The following is a 19,157-nucleotide window of genomic DNA, read 5'->3' as shown; positions in this document are numbered from 1 at the left end:
ATATTACCTTTAATAATTATGCAGAATATATTAGAAAAACATTTCATAAAAGAGCTTTGTATTATATAATCCTGGGAGATATTCCACTTTCTTGATTTTTGAAAATCCCTCAAATTTGAATATTTAGGAAGGATTTTTAATAAAAACTTCTTTTACATTGATATCTTAATTATGTGAGAGAGAGAGAGAGAGAGAGAGAGAGAGAGACTGTGTGCGTGTGTGGTAGTTCCAGTGATAGGGATGGGAAAGGCTTCCATCCTTTTCATCCATTTTGTATAAGCTGAGCAACTTCAAGTCCTTTAAGACAGTTAAAAGTGTACATGTTAGCATCCCTAGGTAACTATTTATCCAAATAATTGTTTACCATTCAGACTGAAAGCAATCGAGAGTTCTGGTCATTCCCATCTTGATTAGGAAATTGCAGAGAAAGTCTTCTATCACTTCAGGTGTTGGTTGCTTTGAAGGAAGGACTGTTTTCTGTTCCTGAAATTTAAATGTGCAATTATTTATTTTGAAAATATAAAATCATCACTAAGCTTTGATTACTGGTACAAATAAGCTGTTCGTTTATTCATTCACTTGTTCATTTTTTCATCTATTTTCGTTGAGTGTTATGTTCCAGGGACTATTTTAATCACTAGGGATAAAGCAGTAATGAATTTATACACTAGATAAGACTCGGTCTTCATATCTAATAGTCAAGTAGATGGAGAAAGAAAATGAATAACTAAATTAAAAATATACAATATGGCAGATGGTACTGAGTGCCTGGGAGAAAAAAAGCAGAGGATTGAAGGGAGAGAGAGCCAAATGTAGGGCAGATATGTGTGTGGAGCTGGGCTGCTATATATATAGGGTAATGAAGGAAGATTTCACTGATAAAGTGGAATCTGAGCATAAATCTACAGAAAGAATCATGTTTCAGTTATAGCATCAGCAAATTCAAAGACCCTGATGCAAAAGTGTGACTAGATTATCTAAAGAACAATAAGGTCAGCTTGTCCTTTCAATAGCATAGAACACATTAAAAAAAAAGAAAAAAAAGTATGGACCTTTAAATTCTTTCAATTATTATCATTATAAAAAGAAATATAATGAATTTTGGTACCTTGAGCTTTAGAAACACTATGATACAGAAGAATTATGTGCTTTCTTCTATGCTATGGAGTGGCTTATCTACCATTTCATAATGGAAGTAAGTCTATCAGCTATATCAGGGGTCAGCTAACTGTGTAAATAAAGTTTATTACAACACAGCCATGCCCATTTGCTTACATATTGTCTATGGCTGCTTTCATACTACATGAGAGAAGTGAGTTGAAACAGACAACTTATGGTCTTCAAAATCTAAAATATTTACTATATGACCCCAGAGAACAAGTTTGCAGACCCCTGAACTAGGAAAGTGGAGATATTTCAGCAAGTGAGATATGAAATTAGGACAGCCATAAAACTACCATAAGTCAATGTATAAAATAAGTCAAATAATGGGTAGACACTTAAAAATATCAAAGCATCATTGTTTCCAGAGTGCATCCATTTTCTTCTCATTGGCAAGAACTTACCAATCTAACTGCTGATCGTTTAGACAGACAGATCTATTTTCATATATGGAAACTCAACAGCAGACTTTCTTTCCTCCTTCCCCCTCTTAACATGGTAATGGTTACAGACCAGGTAAATGTTACACACCTGGTAACAGTTACATAGAAATGCAGTAAGGAAAGAATCTTTTGCCCTAAAAAGTTCTTTTCAAAAGTGCTATACATAATTTAATGCTGATCTTAATTACTAGTAGCTGCTACAACATTCAAAACAATGATCAGATGAAGCAAATTTGGGAGGCTACCGAAATTTCCTGACAAATGACTAGGGTTTTAAAATAAATTTTAACCCTCAAGCAGGATAATTTGGAATAGCTTCCCTGAGGTCATTTAATTTTAAAGATTTTTATTTATTTATTTGTCAGAGAGTGGGGTGGAGAGAGAGAGAGAGGCAGGCAAAGGGAGAAGCAGGCTCCCCACTGAGCAAGGAGCCCAATGTGGGACTCGATCCCAGGGCCCTGGGATCATGACCTGAGCTGAAGGCAGACGCTTAACTGACTGAGCCACCCAGGCGTCCCTCCTAAGGTCATCTTAAAAGATTATATAACAATGTTGATTATGTGCAGGACCCTATATCAAACATGGAAGATGCCAGGGTAGCAGAATACAGCATCCCCGCCTTCAAGTCTGAATTATGGTGGAAGATTATGTATAATTGCTTGATAAGGGTATAATATGGCTGAAAGTAAATATTCATTACACAATAATAAATGCTACCTTGGCATTTTTGGTCAATAAATTTGAATATGATATTTAGAATGAGATGGATGATAGTTGAAGGAATTGGGAACAGGGGAGGAAAAGGAGGACAGAGAGACTGTACTTTTTTTTTTCTTTTTATTTAATGTGTTACAAAACACATTTTAATATCTGTATCCAATAACAAATTCTGTACATTAGTGTTAAAAATCCTTGGTTTAATATCCAGTGAGATTAAATAGGCAGAGTTCTGAAGGAAGGTGTCATTTGTTGTGAAGTTATGTAAGAGTAACCATGATGTAGAAAATGACAATCCAAAAAAGAATAAATATGACTACTTACTTAAAGTGAAGGTGTACGTACCCCTTCGGATCACTACGTTTGTATCTTTGGGGTAACAAACTGAGGGTTCTAGAGGGGAGGGGGTGGGAGGATGGGTTAGCCTGGTGATGGGTATTAAAGAGGGCACGTATTGAATGGAGCACTGTGTGTTACACGCCAACAATGAATCATGGAACACTACATCAAAAACTAATGATGTATGGTGATTAACATAATAAAACAAAAAAAAAATTTTTAAATAAATAAAGTGAAGGTGTAATGATAAAGACACAGAAGAGAAAAAGGCATAACAAGTGATAGGACAGCATTTAGTATGTAAAACTTAAGTCTCACTGCTGAACTATAGATTGTGTTCAAACTACACAAACAACAGGTTGTGTTCAATTCTCACCAAAATCTGAATATCTGTAGCCTGTTCCTGGACCATCTGAATTGCTTTTGCTAGATCTTCTTCACCTTCTGGAATGCTAAAATTGTCATCTGATATCTAAATCAAAGAGAAAAAGACAGGAAGAGCAAGGAGGAATATAAAAACACCTTACTTCATTTCAGAAATAATTTTTCTCACAAAACAATGGACCAAAAATTACACCTTATGTAAGACACCATGTCATTCTGAAGTTCTGTGACAAATGAATCACTAACAAGCAGGAGGCTTTCTGACTTCCTTGTAAACATCACTCAATGTCACCTCTGATAAACTCGGGATCAGCTTATGGGTATTAACTTTTACGTATAAAGACAAAGGTAGTCTAACAACTCTGCTGAGAAAAAATGTAAGGCCACTTCTTTTTCATAAATACTAGCAACTGCCAATCTCTAGTTTATTAAAAAAAAAATAAAATAAAACTCACTGCCTAGATGTTAGGCTCTTGGAAGAATGCAATTGACTAATTATGACATTAATGATAGTTAACACTTAGCATGTGCTTCTTATGTGCTGATCAGTACTATGCCTTTTATCTGAACCCTTCCAGTAATTTCATGTGACACATATTCATATTATCTCTATTTTACTACTACTAATAAAAAGTTTATCTACTGTTTGTTCTGTCTTTTACTTGCCCAGGCCACAAACTTCCTGGCTTGCTTCCACAGTTGTACTTACTATGTCTGTCATCTAGGAGCGACTCTATGCACCAAGTCTCGGAAGTAATGATAGGTCCCATCTGAACAGTGAATTAAAGGGAAGATTTAAGACAGGAACTACACTGCACAGAATTATAGTTAAGCTGAAAGGAAGCATGGGATCTGAGTTGCAGCCAGTAGTGGGACTCTAGGAAACCCATCCAAGAGCAAAATGGCTATTAGGGAATGCCTGCTGGACAGAGATGACAGTCTATAGTAAGGATCTACAAAGCAAGGGAGAAGGAGCTAACTTCGAAGCACAACTAACAGGAAAACCAAAAGAGCCAGATGCCTTAACCAATCCAAACTTTCAAATAGAACTTTCACATTTCACTCTTAAATAGCTGATATTAGGTAATTCAGTTGAAAAACTAGCTCTCTTAAGGAAAACAAAAAATAAAATAAAAGGAATGTTTCATAAGAATGACTAGTGCATTTACAGACTAAATACCTAAAATGAAAAAATTACCTCTTCATATTCATAATCATCTTCAGATGCTTCAGTTATGGTGACCTCTGAAATCTTGTCAAGTGTCAATCTCAAGATATATGGAAAAAATGATTTATTTAAAATTGATTTGATGTTAAAATTCAGTATCAGATCCATTTATCTTACCAAGTTGGTAAATGTAATTTAAACTGTTTTTAAAATTTCTCTTCCCCATACAACCTACAAATACAGATACTTTAAAACAAAATATTTTTCATTATTATTTTAAATTATTGTTCTACATAACCCAAACCCATGAAAAACTACCTTCCCATATGTCTATTTACTATCTAATGATTTCCAATTCGATTCTAAGGCTTACAAAAATGTACATGGTATAATAAGATAACATAAATTAGAAAGAGATAAGAAAAATGATGGACAGGAAAACTAGGGGCAGTAAGTTTTTTAAATCTATCTCAAACTAAGTTAATTTCCCAGAGCTCCTGAGTCATGCACAGTGCACTCTGACTTCTTTATTTAAAGTACAATGAATTTTTCAAAAGCACACCAGTATTTAAATATAAGCAAAAAACATATTTCAATGTTTTCATAATAAAAGTTACTTTAATCTCTACTGTTTTATTATACACTTCAATTTTAAAATTAAATTTTATTCTCGGGAAAGGAAGCCTAATTTTTAAGCAAATGTAAACTATACAGTAATCATAATTCAGTAGTTCATAAATTACCAAGAAATAAGCATTAAAATACCAATGGAAATGACTCTAATAAAAAATTCTAACAGTACTGCTGTAAGACTTTCAAAAATTACAAGTTACTTTAATTACAAATGAAAACTTCAAGATAGCATTTAATTTTGAAAGAAATCACAACACACACCAGTAACATTATTTTGTTGGCTGGTAGGTTTACATTTTTTTCCTAATGTACACACGTGACTATGCCAAGTTCAAAATGTATGAAGTTAAATACTTTAACATACAGTAATGGTTATGAAAATCAAAGATGAGATTAGCCTAGCTTTCATCTTGCTGCTGGTTATGAGAAATCCTCTTCCAAGAGCTAACTAAAAGCTTATATAACAACTTATGCTATTTGTAGTATGAACTGATATTACTTACAAAGTATTTAATAAAAGCCAGGCACTGTCCTTAAGGGCTTTACATAATGAATCAACTCATTTCATCTTCATCCTACCTGCAAGCTATTATCATCTCCATTTTGTAAATCAGGACTCACAGGCACAAGGTCACACAGCTAGGACGTAACACAGTTGGGAATCAACCCTAGAAGTTAGGTTTCACGACGCTATACCTAAACCTCTCGTTATTCCATGTTCGTTTTCTATAACTATGTAAACACTTGAAGTGTTTGCCAATTATCTTGCACACAGTTCTAAACCTCTAAAAGATAGGTTAGGCAGTCTTGTTACTCAGCTCCATCATAAGCTGTAAGTCTTCACTGTTTGCTTTATCCACTTGAGGAGACATTTAAGCCTAGTTCAGTTATGACCAATCCTTAGGAACCTGACACCGTCAAACAAGAGTGTATCTCCCAAAAATATGGTGAAAACTAATTTAAGCTCAAAAAAATAACTAGTTAATTTAACTAATTAAACAGCTAATTAAAATAACTAATTAAATGACTAATTAAAAACTACTGTGGTAGATTAAACTACTCCAGACATAAAAAGTTGCATACCTGCAGCTGATCCTATAACTTTGAACTTACCCATACTGGGTACCAGGACTGAGTAACTACCTATATTACTTAATTACTGCTATGGAACACTTTCCAATAGCATTGGCCTCACCTCACTCTCCTTCAATTCCTTGCCAGCAGTCTTCTGAGAGACCATGAGGCTTCCACTAATAGTCTGTTCAAGATATTTTAGCTTTCACCACTTTTCAGGTACCAAAATCTGTACTTTTTATTACTGTTGCATAACCAACTCCCCAAAACTTAAGGCTTAACAATAAGCATCCATTATCTCATGGTATCCATGGTCAAGAATTCAGTAGCAACTTAGCTTGTGTATTTTGATCTGGGGTCTCTCTTGAGGCCTCAGTCAAGATGGCGGCCAAGGCTGCAGTCTTCTGAAGGCTCAACTGAGGGAAGAGGATCCATTTCAAAGATGGCTCTAACATTGTTGGCTGAAGGTTTCAATTCCTTCCCATGTGGGTTTCTCTATAAGCCTCTTAAGCATTCTCAAGATATAGTGGCTAGCTACCCCCAGAATAAGAAATACAAGAAAACAAAGTGGAAGCCACAATATCTTTTATGACCAAGTCACACATCATCATTTATTCACTATCCTATTGGTTACGTAAGTCAACCCTCTTCAATACATAAGGGAACTATACAGGAGCATGAGGACCAGGATGTGGAGATCACGGGGCATCATTTTGAAAGCTGGCTATCATAACACCTTAAGGGGTTTCAGGAGTATTAGAAGAGTTAACGTAAGTAAATCATTTAGAATGGTGCCTGGCTTATAGTTAATGCTATGCAAGTATTTGTTATTATTTTCCTTTTCTAGAAAGAGATGAGTACCTATGGAGAAGTCTCATTAAGTCTCTCATGGCCCAGTTCCCCCATGCATTAAGATGAATGGATTAATAAAATACATTCTAAATCTTCCTCCTTTCTAAATATATATTTTTCTGATACATTTCACTTAATTAGATAAAATTTCCTGAGGTTTAGCTACAGGAAATCGGTCTCTTCTTTTACGGAAAAGAATGCCCTCTTCTGCATGACAGTTACTAAAACTTGATTTTGTAAGAAATCACTTGTCTTTAAGTCTCCAGAAAAGCAATGCCATCCTTCATCACTGCTCATACCATAATAAATTTTACAAGAAGTAAATATACTAAAATCATTTGGATAGACTTTAAAATTGTAAATAAGCCAACTGATAAGATTAACATGAGGAAGAAACATCAAAGCATAGGTTGTTAAACATGGCAATATATAGAAGATAAAAGTGATTTGTCCTCAAAGCTTTGCAAATATCAAACTTGCCACACTGCTACCCAGAAAATACTTGAGGCAACAGCTTCAAACCCTAATAATATATTCTGTTTCCCCAAAATCAAAAAGAATGAAAAAATATCATTTTATAAAGCTTAAAAAGTATTGTCATATGGATCACTATCATATTTATTCTCACAACAATCTGTGAGACTGAATAACACAGATACAGTCATTTCTAAATCTAAAAAAAAAAGAAAGAAAATGAAAGAGGGAGATTAAGAAATTTGCCAAAAATCATATACCTATTAGTGACAAAGACAAGTTTCTGGAATAAAAAGATCAGGAATTTTCTACAATATCATATTTCTACAGTTTCTACACTGTTCTACAGTAACACAAAAAGAATGTGCAATTCTACCAAAATCCTAGGCAATGAACCCTCACTTACTTTCCAAACTCTCAAGTGTTATATTACCAACAGCTAAATCAAATCATTTCCATAGCTCAATTTGAAGACCCTAAAGGAGGGAGAGGTATAAAAGAGCTACAGGGCTACAGACCCAAAGATAAAATCAGCCAAGGGCAACAGATTAATGAGACAAAAGGTCAGGAAGAGGACAGACATCCAAAATAGGAACCACTATTTTCCTTGATTGGTATTTTCAGTATCCACAAAAATGATTTGTACAGAAAATCTTCCCAGGAGCAACTGAGTTGAAATGTGATGTTGCAGTGTTACTGAAGAAATAAATGTACTTTGGCAAGTATGTTTGTATGCATCTGTCTATCTGGCTTAGCTGGCTAACAACACATGGACAAATGCACAGGTGAATCCCCCAAACGACTGTATGGCAGTTTACAAATACACATATAGTACAAAATATAAAAGTAAGTAAATATGAAAATTAAAAGAGAAAGAAAAAGAAGAGAAATACGACAAAGGTAAAGCTGCAGTACATGCCATAAAGTCTCATGAACTTTGTCAAACATAAGCCACAGGTTTGACCCAAAGCTTCCCAGCAGTCAGGGTAAAGAGGGGAATGTAATCAGATACCAATTCAGTCTCCATCCAATGAAAACAGATGAGTTTCTCAGCAGATGTACACCAATTTCTGGTTCTGAAGCCTGAGAGAAATTACACTCTTCAGTTCTCATAAAGAGAACACTGTGGAGTATACAGATATTGATTCCCTTGGCCCTTGGGACAGCCAGAAAGACTGAGTGAAGCAAGATCTGATGAACACTATGTGTAAAAAAGGTTGGAAAGCACTGCTCTAAAGCAGTGTTGCCAGCACAGGCATAAGCAATTGACCAAGAATTGCTTGAATGATAAAAAACCCTTCACTCTCTTTTTTTTTTTCACTTTTTTTTAATTATGTTATGTTAATGACCATACATTACATCATTAGTTTTTGATGTAGTGTTCCATGATTCATTGTTTGCACTCTCATTCTACTTTTACTGGACAACTTTCTCATGTGTAATCGAATCTCTTAGGTGATCCTATTCTCCAGGAAATGTCCATACAATTAAGCTGGTCCCAGTTCTCAGGCAAAGTGATTTTTTTCCATTGCAGAATAAGCCAGAATTCTGGCTTAAAATCAGTTTGCTAATGCCAACCTGATTCTGAGCCCTTATAAAACTCCCTTCTTATTATCTGCCTACTATTCCTTCAGAGAACATTGTTGAACTCCATTTCCAAAATTCATTTTTTCCACCCTTTCTATTCCCTTCAGATATAGTTATTGCCTTTCAGCCTGTTTGAGGTTAACTTGACATTTAAAATTGTGCCTGGTTTTCTAGTTTGCCCTTGCCCAGGGTACAGTCTGTGATTCCCCTTTCTGCCTGACCTGCAGCCACAGCCCATAGCAGCACCCGCTTCTAGGCCAGCTTCCTTATCCTTGAGTCAGAGCCTACACTCAGACCAAGGGTCTCACTCCACATCTCCACTTGCTCTGGAAGAAAGCAGGATTGTGATTTTGCATACAATGAATCCGTTCCCTGGCACTTGGTCACCATGGGTGAACTAATTGGTAGTTTCTGCACTAGCAGAATTTGTACCATTTCCTGACCTTGTAGATCCTATCAGAAAATAGGCCAATATATATTCACACTGAAACTGCCAGGAAACTCTAGATCTATCACAGCACCACAGAAGACACAACTGCAAGAAGCCTCAGAGAAGCATTTCAGCTGGCGTAATGGAGCCGAGCTTGAGGTCACAGTTGATACATCAGGGTCACAAACAAGGTTCTGCAAATGGACCAGAGACAGGAAGCTATGAGCAATTTTCAGATGTGAGCACCATACAAAGTTCCTCACACACTGGTCTCTTCCACTGCTACACTGGAGGTAGTGATCACTGCCAGCAGCAGCATCTTTATAAAGAACTGGAGTGAAACATATAGCTAATTATATTTTACGTGATTTCCCAAAGCTACTATAGACAGAAATCGCTCTCTAATCTTGCCATCACTTCAGAGCCAATACACACAGAGGCGATCTAAAATCTAGCCTGGATCCTCCATAATCAACATTTTACAATTACTAAGTTGAAATAAAAGTACTGTAAATAGCAAACATCACAGTCAGGGTTCCCTTAGGAATGCCAGTTTCAATAATGGAAGTTAACTGAATAATATATACCAGAGATGGCAAATAACTGGCACACTTGCTTCCACTTCCCCCATCATCTGTTTTCTGCAGTCTTTCCCACTAAGTCTTCAGGAGGTTTCAGAACTTTTATTAACACCACATACCAGAGAGTCACTATCAATTCAACAGACTCCGCAAGAGTGGAAATTTATTGACGACTCCTGCCCCAGACACCACTGCCATCTTCGGCCTCAGAAGCTGGAAAATAACCTTTTTTCAAAGGTTTTTGCAAGTTTTTTCAAGTTTCAAGTTTCAAGTCTCATTGTTCTCATAGTGGGTGGTGGTTTTAAGTTCTTCCAACTTCTAAGCCAGGAGATCCAAAGATATGAGCTCTACATATTATACCTCTTATCTGAAAATATAAAGGCTGGTAGTTAAGAAACTCGCCTACAGTCTTGTTATTTCAATTATATTCCTTAGACCAGCAGCACCTGCAGCCCCTGGGAGCTTGTTAGCAATGCAGAGTCTCAGCCCTGACTGGGACTTACTGAATTAGAGTCTTCTTTTAAACATCCATATTCTTTGATCCATATGCACATTAAAGTTTGCCTAGACTAGAGGACACACAACAAAATACAATTTTTTCTTTCATGCAGGTAAAATTCAGCACTCCGGGTTTAGTAACATGTTTTTTGGTCTAGATTCTACATTCAGACTCTCTATCCTTTTATTTGAATATATGTAGGCTGCAACTAAGCACCAGGGGCAAATTCATTTTTCCAATGATAATAAGAAATAGATGACCTAAGTACATTATGATTATTAAGGCTTTTAAAAATATCTTCTCACGTGATACTATAAACATTCCAGAGAAGTAATATAACATGGGGAAAAAAAATCACTAAATGTTAAAAATAATAAATAGAATTTTAAATGACAAAAATTCAATTTTTTAAAGATTTTATTTATTTATTTGACAGAGAGAGAGATCACAAGCAGGCAGAGAGGCAGGCAGAGAGACAGGGGGAAGCAGGCTCCCCACTGAGCGGAGAGCCCGACAAGGGGCTCGATCCCAGGACCCCAAGATCATGACCCAAGCCAAAGGCAGACGCTAAACCGACTGAGCCACCCAGGTGCCTGACAAAAATTCAATTTTAATTAAACAAAGTGATTAGTGAACACTACTATTGCAATGAAAGATTGTCTAGGATGTCATTTTAAGAAAACAAGCATGCATCTTATTACATGGGCTATCTAAGTATGATCACCATATTTCAAGGGACTAGTGGAATCTTTAATTTTGCATTTTCATAAACAATTGACTTTGGGACTGCATCCAGAGTTGATTAGCTTCAAAGGACTGGCTTAAACTCACTCAACCCTCAGGAATTGCTGTTGGGGCCAAAGGAGGCCTTTTCAGTGGCCAGCAAACTTATGTCTATGATCTAATTAGCCAAATTCTTAATGTCGGAATGCCTTGAAAGATAAAATAATCAAAATCTAGTTAGGGGAACAGAGAATCAGTGTAAAACGAGGTATATAATAAAAACAATACTTTGCGGGGGGCCCTTGAGTCCTAGAGTCCATGTAGTCCATTATTCTTCCTTGAACAAGTCTTTTGACAAATAGCAACCAAATCAATTAAGAATTAGCTTTCTTAGTACAATTCATTCCAGCCTGCATCTCCCAGTTAGACTGAGCATTCCCAAATGTCCACAGCCACACATTAACTGCAGTTCCTACTGCAACTGAAAACCTTACCCAAGTAGTACTGATTTCTAATACAGAAATCATTCACAAAGGACAACCAACCTTTACAAACACTTGACCCTTTACAAACACATAGTTAAAACCTAGCCTTATATTTTACAATGTTGCAAATATCTTTCTAATGAAGAGTTCTCCAGAGAACTCATATACTCTGTAAATATATTTCTTTAGCTAGGAAAGGAACTACACACATGTGTGTTTGTATCTTGCCTCCTGGAAGTTTAAAACATAAAAGCAAAGGTATCCTGAACTGCTTCAGAAGAGAAACAGATAACTCCTACCTTTACAGATAGTAGGTTACAAAGAAGGGATGTTGCAGGGTTAAGAATTCTTTTTCCTGAACACATTTTCTAAATTCATAATGAGGCCTTTACTAATGAAACCATCCCCCTCATGGTGGATCCTGGCTGTTTCTGGTTTGGGTCCTATTAGTCTGTACATGTTCTTTATGTTCAAATGTTTAACAGCAAAGAAAAGGGTGACTTCCTGCGGAATTAAGAGTCAACCTCTTTCAAAGACTTAATATTGATATCTTGTTGTCTAGTGTTCTACAGAGCATCTGTTCAGTCATAAATAAGGGAAGCCCAAGACCAAACGCAGTAGATTAGAAGTGATTAAGTATATGTGCAAAGTAGAGAACATCAGATTTCTGATTCATGTGTGCATATTATAACTTTTATTTATCCACTGCGATAGCTCAATTAAATTACCTGAGAGCTAAAGACTTTAAACTCAAGAAAGTCTCACTTCAGCAACTATCATAATTGCCTTAAGAAACAATGTCAAATAACATTTACAGTCAACTCTTAATTATGCATGTTTAGAGAGCCCAGGGATACAGGGATAATTGGTATTCTAAAGTAATCCTCAAACTTCATTTTAACTAAGAGTTAAAGCCTCTCTCATGACTCATGACTAAACCTCTTACCTAAATACTGAATGCAGGAAAATTGGCAAAATATGTAGTTTTGCTATCCCTTGGTTACCCTTTGGTTGAAACTCAAAATATTAGCCAACTAAAGAAAGATGGAAGAAAGGCAGAGGGGTCAGATAATTCAGAAATTGGATAATAAAATTCTAAGAAGTTAGAGTTGCTTATATTTACAAATGTGATTATTTTGAAAATTCTTTGTAAGACAGGTTTTGTGCAAACTGCTATATATCGGCAGTTGTGACTCAGCAATCTCCCTGAAAATTAAGTAAACCTAAAAGCTGTGCTATATTGAAGTCCCACAACTTGCAAAAAAGTTAACTTAGTGTTTGTCTCATATTAACAATTAATCTATGTGTTACAGGAATCATCTTAATGTAGACAAAAATAAGATGCGTGGTTACTATTCACTACCAGGGACACTAGATAACTTTATACTTGATGTAAGTAAGTTCTGAAAGAATTGTTGACTCATATCTGAATTTAAAAAGGAATATTACTGGAAAAGGCAGCTATTTAGAGCTATGAAGAGTATAAAGCCTCATCTAAGACACTAAGGCAGCCAGAGAGTTCATTTAAATTGATTTTGAACTACTCAAACTTATATTCCTATAAAAATGTTTGCATTGAATAAAATACTACGTATTTTCTTTGATCTTTCCAACTAAGTTCTTCAAAGCTCCCTGAAGCACTGGTATGTACAGAGCCTGAGTCAGGACAGGTGAAAGTTTGCCAAAGCCCACAAAATGAATCACTGTTAGATCTCTGAAGTCTTGACTTAAAACTGGGGGATTCATAGTTGGACAAAAAATAAGGTAGATTTTAGAGTTTCCTTGATATCTTTAAGAATAAAACGTATAATCGTCTCTCTCCTACCAGCCTGAAAAAAGTAGGTATCTTTTTCTCACCAACTCTCCGATCTCTCCAGTACAATTAAGTGTAAATGCCTAGAGGGGGTGAGCTCAAAAGCCCTACCAAGAAGTAGTGAATCTAATTATTCACATATTGCTATTCCATTTTTCTCATATTTCCATGGATAATTGTTCATCACTGTCTGATTTCTTCCTAACATCTCTTGAGCCTTTTTCAGCTCACCAGGTCATCATTTAGTGGCTTTAAAATAAAAATGTAATAATTGTTAATTATTAAATAGCCAAAAATGAAACTACCTAGAAAGTTGATGCTTACAAAACAAATCATTTAAGCACTGGACAACTGAAGCATCTACAGAATCACAGGCTGAATACTCTGAGGTTCAGCTCGTTAAAGCCCAAAGGCAGAGAGGTCTTTCCCTGGCTCCTAACTTTCCTGAATTGATTCCCACGGTATTCTGAAGCCTGGGGGCTTACAAGCGAAAGGAGGGTTGAATCAATTTGTTGTACCACCTTAACATAAAACTTCCACCCAAAGTTTGCAGAGTGGTTACTAAGTACGAGATTCCCAAAGGTTCTTCCAACAGGAACACAGCAGCCTAACGCTCCTAAAAGGCCAAGTCTTTTCAGCGGGGAGCTATCAGGGGAACACGGCGGCGGAGACGCCACCTTGAGGTCCAACAGGGGTCTTGCCGGCTGGGAGGCCACAAACCGCGAAGGGCGCCCCAGATGGGAAGCCCGCGCCCTCGCCCCCAAACCCGTTACCAAGGGGAGCGCCTGGAGGCCGCGGCTACACGTAAGGATACGCTCCAGGTAGTAAGCGCCCTCGGCGGCCACCGCCTCTGCGGTGTCCCCAGCAGCCGTCAAATCCATTCCCAGCGCTTCTTCCAGCACCCGCAGAGCGGAGGCGGGGGTCCCTTGCTTAGCCGCCATCGGAGGCGCTCCCCGGCCCCGCCCCCGGACAGCCTAATCCCTCCCTGAGAGCAAACGCGAAGACGCTTGCCAGCGACTGTACGCAGCTCTCGCGAGAGTCTGACACTCCCTCCCTGCTCCCACCAGGCAAGCTCCGCGCTCGAAGGGCTGCCCCCGCCCTAGAAGCGTTGGTGCCCTCTGACCTTCACGAGTTACCACGGCAACGTCGTTGCCTAGTTATCCTGGGACGCAGTTCCTGGAGTGGATGAGAGGAGAAGCAAGAAACAGTTGGCTTGGATTACATACACGTTTTCTTGCCGAACCAGCTTGGGTTTTTTTTTTTTTTTTTCTTTTTTTGTCCGTTTCGACCCTAGCATTTCTTTCTCACTTCATTTTCTTCCCTAAGTTGTCTCTCTCCTGGTTCTTACATGCCCATCATCAGCCCCTTAATTTTAGATATGTGGAGACCCCCAGGTGACCCCAGGGAAGACTCCTGGAAAAGGGAAAGAACCTCAGAGCCAGGAGGAAAAAAAAAATTTATAGAAATCATTATTGAGAGACTGACTCAGGGGAACTAACCTCAGTCGCGTAGCAATAAAGACCTAGGGAAGTCACCTTAGTCGATTTCCTTCTTGGGCTCCTTTAAAATATTTATCTGGACATCTGTTTTGACTTCGATTTCATACACTGGGGCTTGGAAGAGTATTTGTAGTGTTGACTGGTGAAGAGAAAGACACTTCATAAGAACTATGAGCTACAAATGGTCCTAACACAATGTGTTATAAATGGTATTTGCCCAATCATGTGCACTCCTTTTGCAATGACAGACGCTTCCTCAGTTTTGTATTGTGTGTATATAGGACGCATCTGCTGGGCCTTTTTCTTTGCAGATTCTTTTCCATTCTGTGTTTCTTGATGGAAACTGGATGCCATATGTGGAATATAAGAAACAGCACAGAGGATCCTAGGGGAAGGGAGGGAAAACTGAATGGGAAGTCATCAGAGAGGGAGAAAAACCATGAGAGACTCTTAACTGTAGGACACAAACAGGGTTCCTGAGGGGAGATAACTGGGTGATGGACATTAAAGAGGGCCCGTGATGTGATGAGTACTGGGTGTTATAGGTAACTGATGAATTATTGAACTTTACATCTGAAACTAACGATGTACTATGTGTTGGCTAACTGAATTTAAACTAAAAAAAAAAAAAAAGAAAACTGGATGCCAAAGAGCAATTCATTATAAAAGCTCCCATTTGTTATCAAAAAAATAATACTGGTAATTTCCTAATGAGGTGATTGAGAGCCTGGGTGTTGGAATCAGAGAGGCTGCATTCAGAGCCTGGCTCCCACACTTACTAGTTAGGAAACCTTGGGCAAACCACTTACTGCCTCTAGCCTCAATTTCCTCATTTGTAAAATGAGTATAATAACATAATCTACCACAAAGCATTGTTGCAAGGGGCAAAATATAAAGAATTAAGAACTTACCAGGCACAAAGTGGACACCAAGAAATAGATGTTTTTTCTATTGAGTTAATTGCTTAGTTTTGTTATGTTTTTTAGAATAACCAAGGGTCACAATTAGTCATAATACTCCCTCATTTCATGTATCTATTATTTTGATAACTTACTCTTTGTCCTTGATGTCTCACATCAAACATATCCTCGATGTTCATTAAATGCAAGGAAAAGTTATAAGGGACTAAAAATACAGGAGAGGAGCTCTGAACTTAGGGAATCTGATGCTTTTGTAGAAAGCCTGCTCTTTGTTCCAAAGGAGACATTACCTCATACCCTCAAGTTTCTTCTGTAAACACTTGCCTGAGAAATGGCCTGGGTAAAGAGTGGTCAGGGCTTTGCACACCCAAGATATGAAGGAGCATAAGAGAGCCAGGAAGGAAGGTCTCACTGAACAATTAATGCTTACTTTGATTTTGTGTGTGTGTATTACATTGGCTGTTGGCTGTTCTTTTTCTTAGCTTTTAGATGTAATATGTGTCATGTTCTACAGAAGGTTTGAATCCTGGCTCTTCTGTATAATCTTAATTAACTTAAGCTCTTTGAGCTTTAGTTTCCTTTTCTTTAAAACAGATATTTTAATACCTACGTTAATAAAATACAAATAGTAAGTGAAATTTCTTCTTTGGTAAAATGTCTATTCACCTCTTCTGTCCATTTTTTAATTGGATTATTCATTTTTGGGGTGTTGAATTGTATAAGTTCTATATATATTTTGGACTAACCATTTATCAGCTATGTCATTTGCAAATATCTTCTCCCAACCTGTAGGTTGCCTTTTAGTTTTGTTGATTGTTTACTTCACTGTCCAGAAACTTTTCATTTTGATGAAGTCCCAATAGTTTATTTTTGCTTTTGTTTCCCTTGCCTCAGGAGACCTATCTAGAAGGAAGTTGCTACAGCCCATGTCAAAGAGGTTACTGCCTGGGTTCTCCTCTAGGATTTTTATGGTTTCAGGTCTCACAGTTAAGTTTTTCATCCATTTCAGATATATTTTTGTGTATGGTGTAAGAAAGTGGTCCAGTTTCATTCTTTTGCATGTTGCTGTCCAATTATCCCAATACCAATTGTTGAAGAGACTGTCTTTTTCCCATTGGATATTGTTCCCTGCTTTGTTGAAGATTAGTTGACCATAGAGTTTTGGGTTCCTTTCTCAGTTTTCTATTCTGTTCTATTGATCTATGTATCTGTTTTTGTGCCAGTACCATATTGTTTTGATCACTACAACTTTGTCATATAACTTGAAGTCAGAATTGTGATGCCTCCAGCTTGGTTTCCTTTTGCAAGGTTGCTTTGGCTATTTGGAATCTTTTGTGGTTCCATACAAATTTTAGGATTGTTTGTTCTAGTTCTGTGAAAAATAAAAAAATAACACAAGAAACAACAGGTGCTGATGAGGATGTGGAAAAAGGGGAGCCCTCTTGCACTGTTGGTGGGAATGCAAACCAATACAGTCCTGGAAAACAGGATAGATGTTCCTCAAAAAAGTTAAAAGTAGAACTACCCTATGATCCAGCAATCACACTACTAGGCATTTATCCAAAGAATACAAAAAAACTAATTCAAAGAGATACATGCACCCTAATGTTTATGGCAACATTATCTATAATGACCAAATTATGGAAACAGCCTCAACTGATGAATGGATAAAAAGATGTGGTATATATGCACAATGGAATATTACTTAGCCATAAAAGAGAATGAAATCTTTCTATTTGCAATGGCATGGATGGAGCTAGAAAGTATTATGCTAAGCAAAATAAGTCAGAGAAAGACAAATACCATATGATTTCACTCATATGTGGAATTTAAGAAAAAAACAAACATGAAAGGGGAAAAAAAAGAGAGGGAGGCAAACCAAGAAACAGACTCAGCTATAGAGAACAAACTGATGATTACCAGATGGTAGTAGGTGGAGGGATGTGTTAAATAGGTGATGCTCATCACAACAAGTGTATGGAAGTGTTGAATCACTATATTGTACACCTGAAACTAATATTGCACTGTATGTTAACTAACTGGAATTTAAAGGAAAAACTTTTAAAAGATACATAATAGTAAATGAAATGGCATATATAAAAAGCACTTATCACCATATCTAGTATATCAAATATTTTCAACAAATAATTGTTAATAAAATTGACTTAAAATGTTGAGTGATATGCTGATCCCAAATTGGATATTATATTTGTAAGAAACTTACATATATATATATAGGAACATTTTTAAGACAAAACTTAAATGTTTTTAGAAGCATGCAGCTCTCAGAGCATCTGGGTGGCTCAGAGGGTTAAGCGTCTGCCTCTGCTCAGGTTGTGATCTCGGGGTCCTGGGATCCAGGCCCACATCCCACATCAGGCTCCCTGCTCAGCTGGGAGCCTGCTTCTCCCTCTGCCTGCCCCTCCTCCTGCTTGTGCACACATGTACTCTCTCATTCTCTCTCTGTCAAATAAACAAATAAAATCTTAAAAAAAAAAAAAAAAAAAAACCTTTATAGAAACATACAGCACTCAAAAAAGGGGAAGGTTTTAATAGAGTCATAAGAAAATAAATAAATAATGGCCATTATCCACCACTTCAGGTAGAGGAAAATTGGGAAATATTCTTGTCAAAGAACTTTTTTTAATTTTTTTTAAGATAAAAGAGCTCTTTAAAAAAAATTGTAACTCAAAGAAGTATCATCACTGCCCTCCTCAAAAAAAATTTTTTTTTTAATCTGGAAGTCTCATTCTCTAAAAGTTCCAAATAACCAAAGTTTTACTTCAGAGTTCCCAATTTGATTATGTCAATTTCATGGATTTTAAGTTGAGAAGTAACCCAAGATATTTTTGGTTCAAATATAATTTGAACACATTTCCCAGGGACCTACGCTACAGTATATTTAAAGTTCAAATTAGAAACATTTTTAATATTTTTTAACCTTTAGATCTCTAAAATAAATGTGTAATTTGTTAAATCAATGAAATAAAAGCAAAAATAATCTTAACAAATGTAAACAGAACAAATAATTGCCTTCAGATAAAAAACAGGATACAAATTTTTGTACTGACTGCTAATATCTTAAAACTAGTATGTCTTTGCAAGGGATGACTTTTAAAATATTTTTATATTGGAATTATTCTGTTAATTGTTGGTTTAATTTAAAAAGGGTGTGAATGCCTTACTAAGAAAAAACAAAAACTTCAGATCATAGTAGTGGTTTCAGTTATAATGCTGTCATGTAGCCTTTCTATTCTATATTCCTTCCTTTCAAAAAATATTTTACAAGCTTCCTTGAAGTGGGGAAAAAGAAAGTAGCTTCACATTTTGTTGAATGAATGGCAAGCTCTCTAGTTTCCTCTTGAATATGTTCCT

General features: G+C 36.7%; 1 protein-coding gene across 1 annotated transcript in view; it reads right to left on the bottom strand.

The window, feature by feature from the left end:
• The window catches only part of SPAG16 (sperm associated antigen 16), a 943,524-nt gene extending 929,157 nt beyond the window's left edge, over positions 1-14,367 (bottom strand). Inside the window, exons 1-4 of the mRNA XM_064587011.1 lie at positions 14,178-14,367; positions 4,243-4,289; positions 3,037-3,132; positions 365-483 (exon numbers count right to left, since the gene is read on the bottom strand). Of these exons, the coding sequence (XP_064443081.1) occupies positions 365-483; positions 3,037-3,132; positions 4,243-4,289; positions 14,178-14,304 (389 nt within the window). The 5' untranslated portion in view covers positions 14,305-14,367. The remainder of the gene's footprint in view (positions 1-364; positions 484-3,036; positions 3,133-4,242; positions 4,290-14,177) is intronic.
• Between the last annotated feature and the right edge of the window lie 4,790 nt (positions 14,368-19,157).

The sequence above is a fragment of the Mirounga angustirostris genome, unplaced genomic scaffold, assembly GCF_029215605.1.
Source record: "Mirounga angustirostris isolate CCGP_5_RB_7025 unplaced genomic scaffold, mMirAng1.0.hap1 SCAF_3, whole genome shotgun sequence".
Taxonomy (NCBI): Eukaryota; Metazoa; Chordata; class Mammalia; order Carnivora; family Phocidae; genus Mirounga; species Mirounga angustirostris.
The sequence above is the reverse complement of the archived record's forward strand: the minus strand, read 5'-3'. Positions and strand labels throughout refer to the sequence as shown.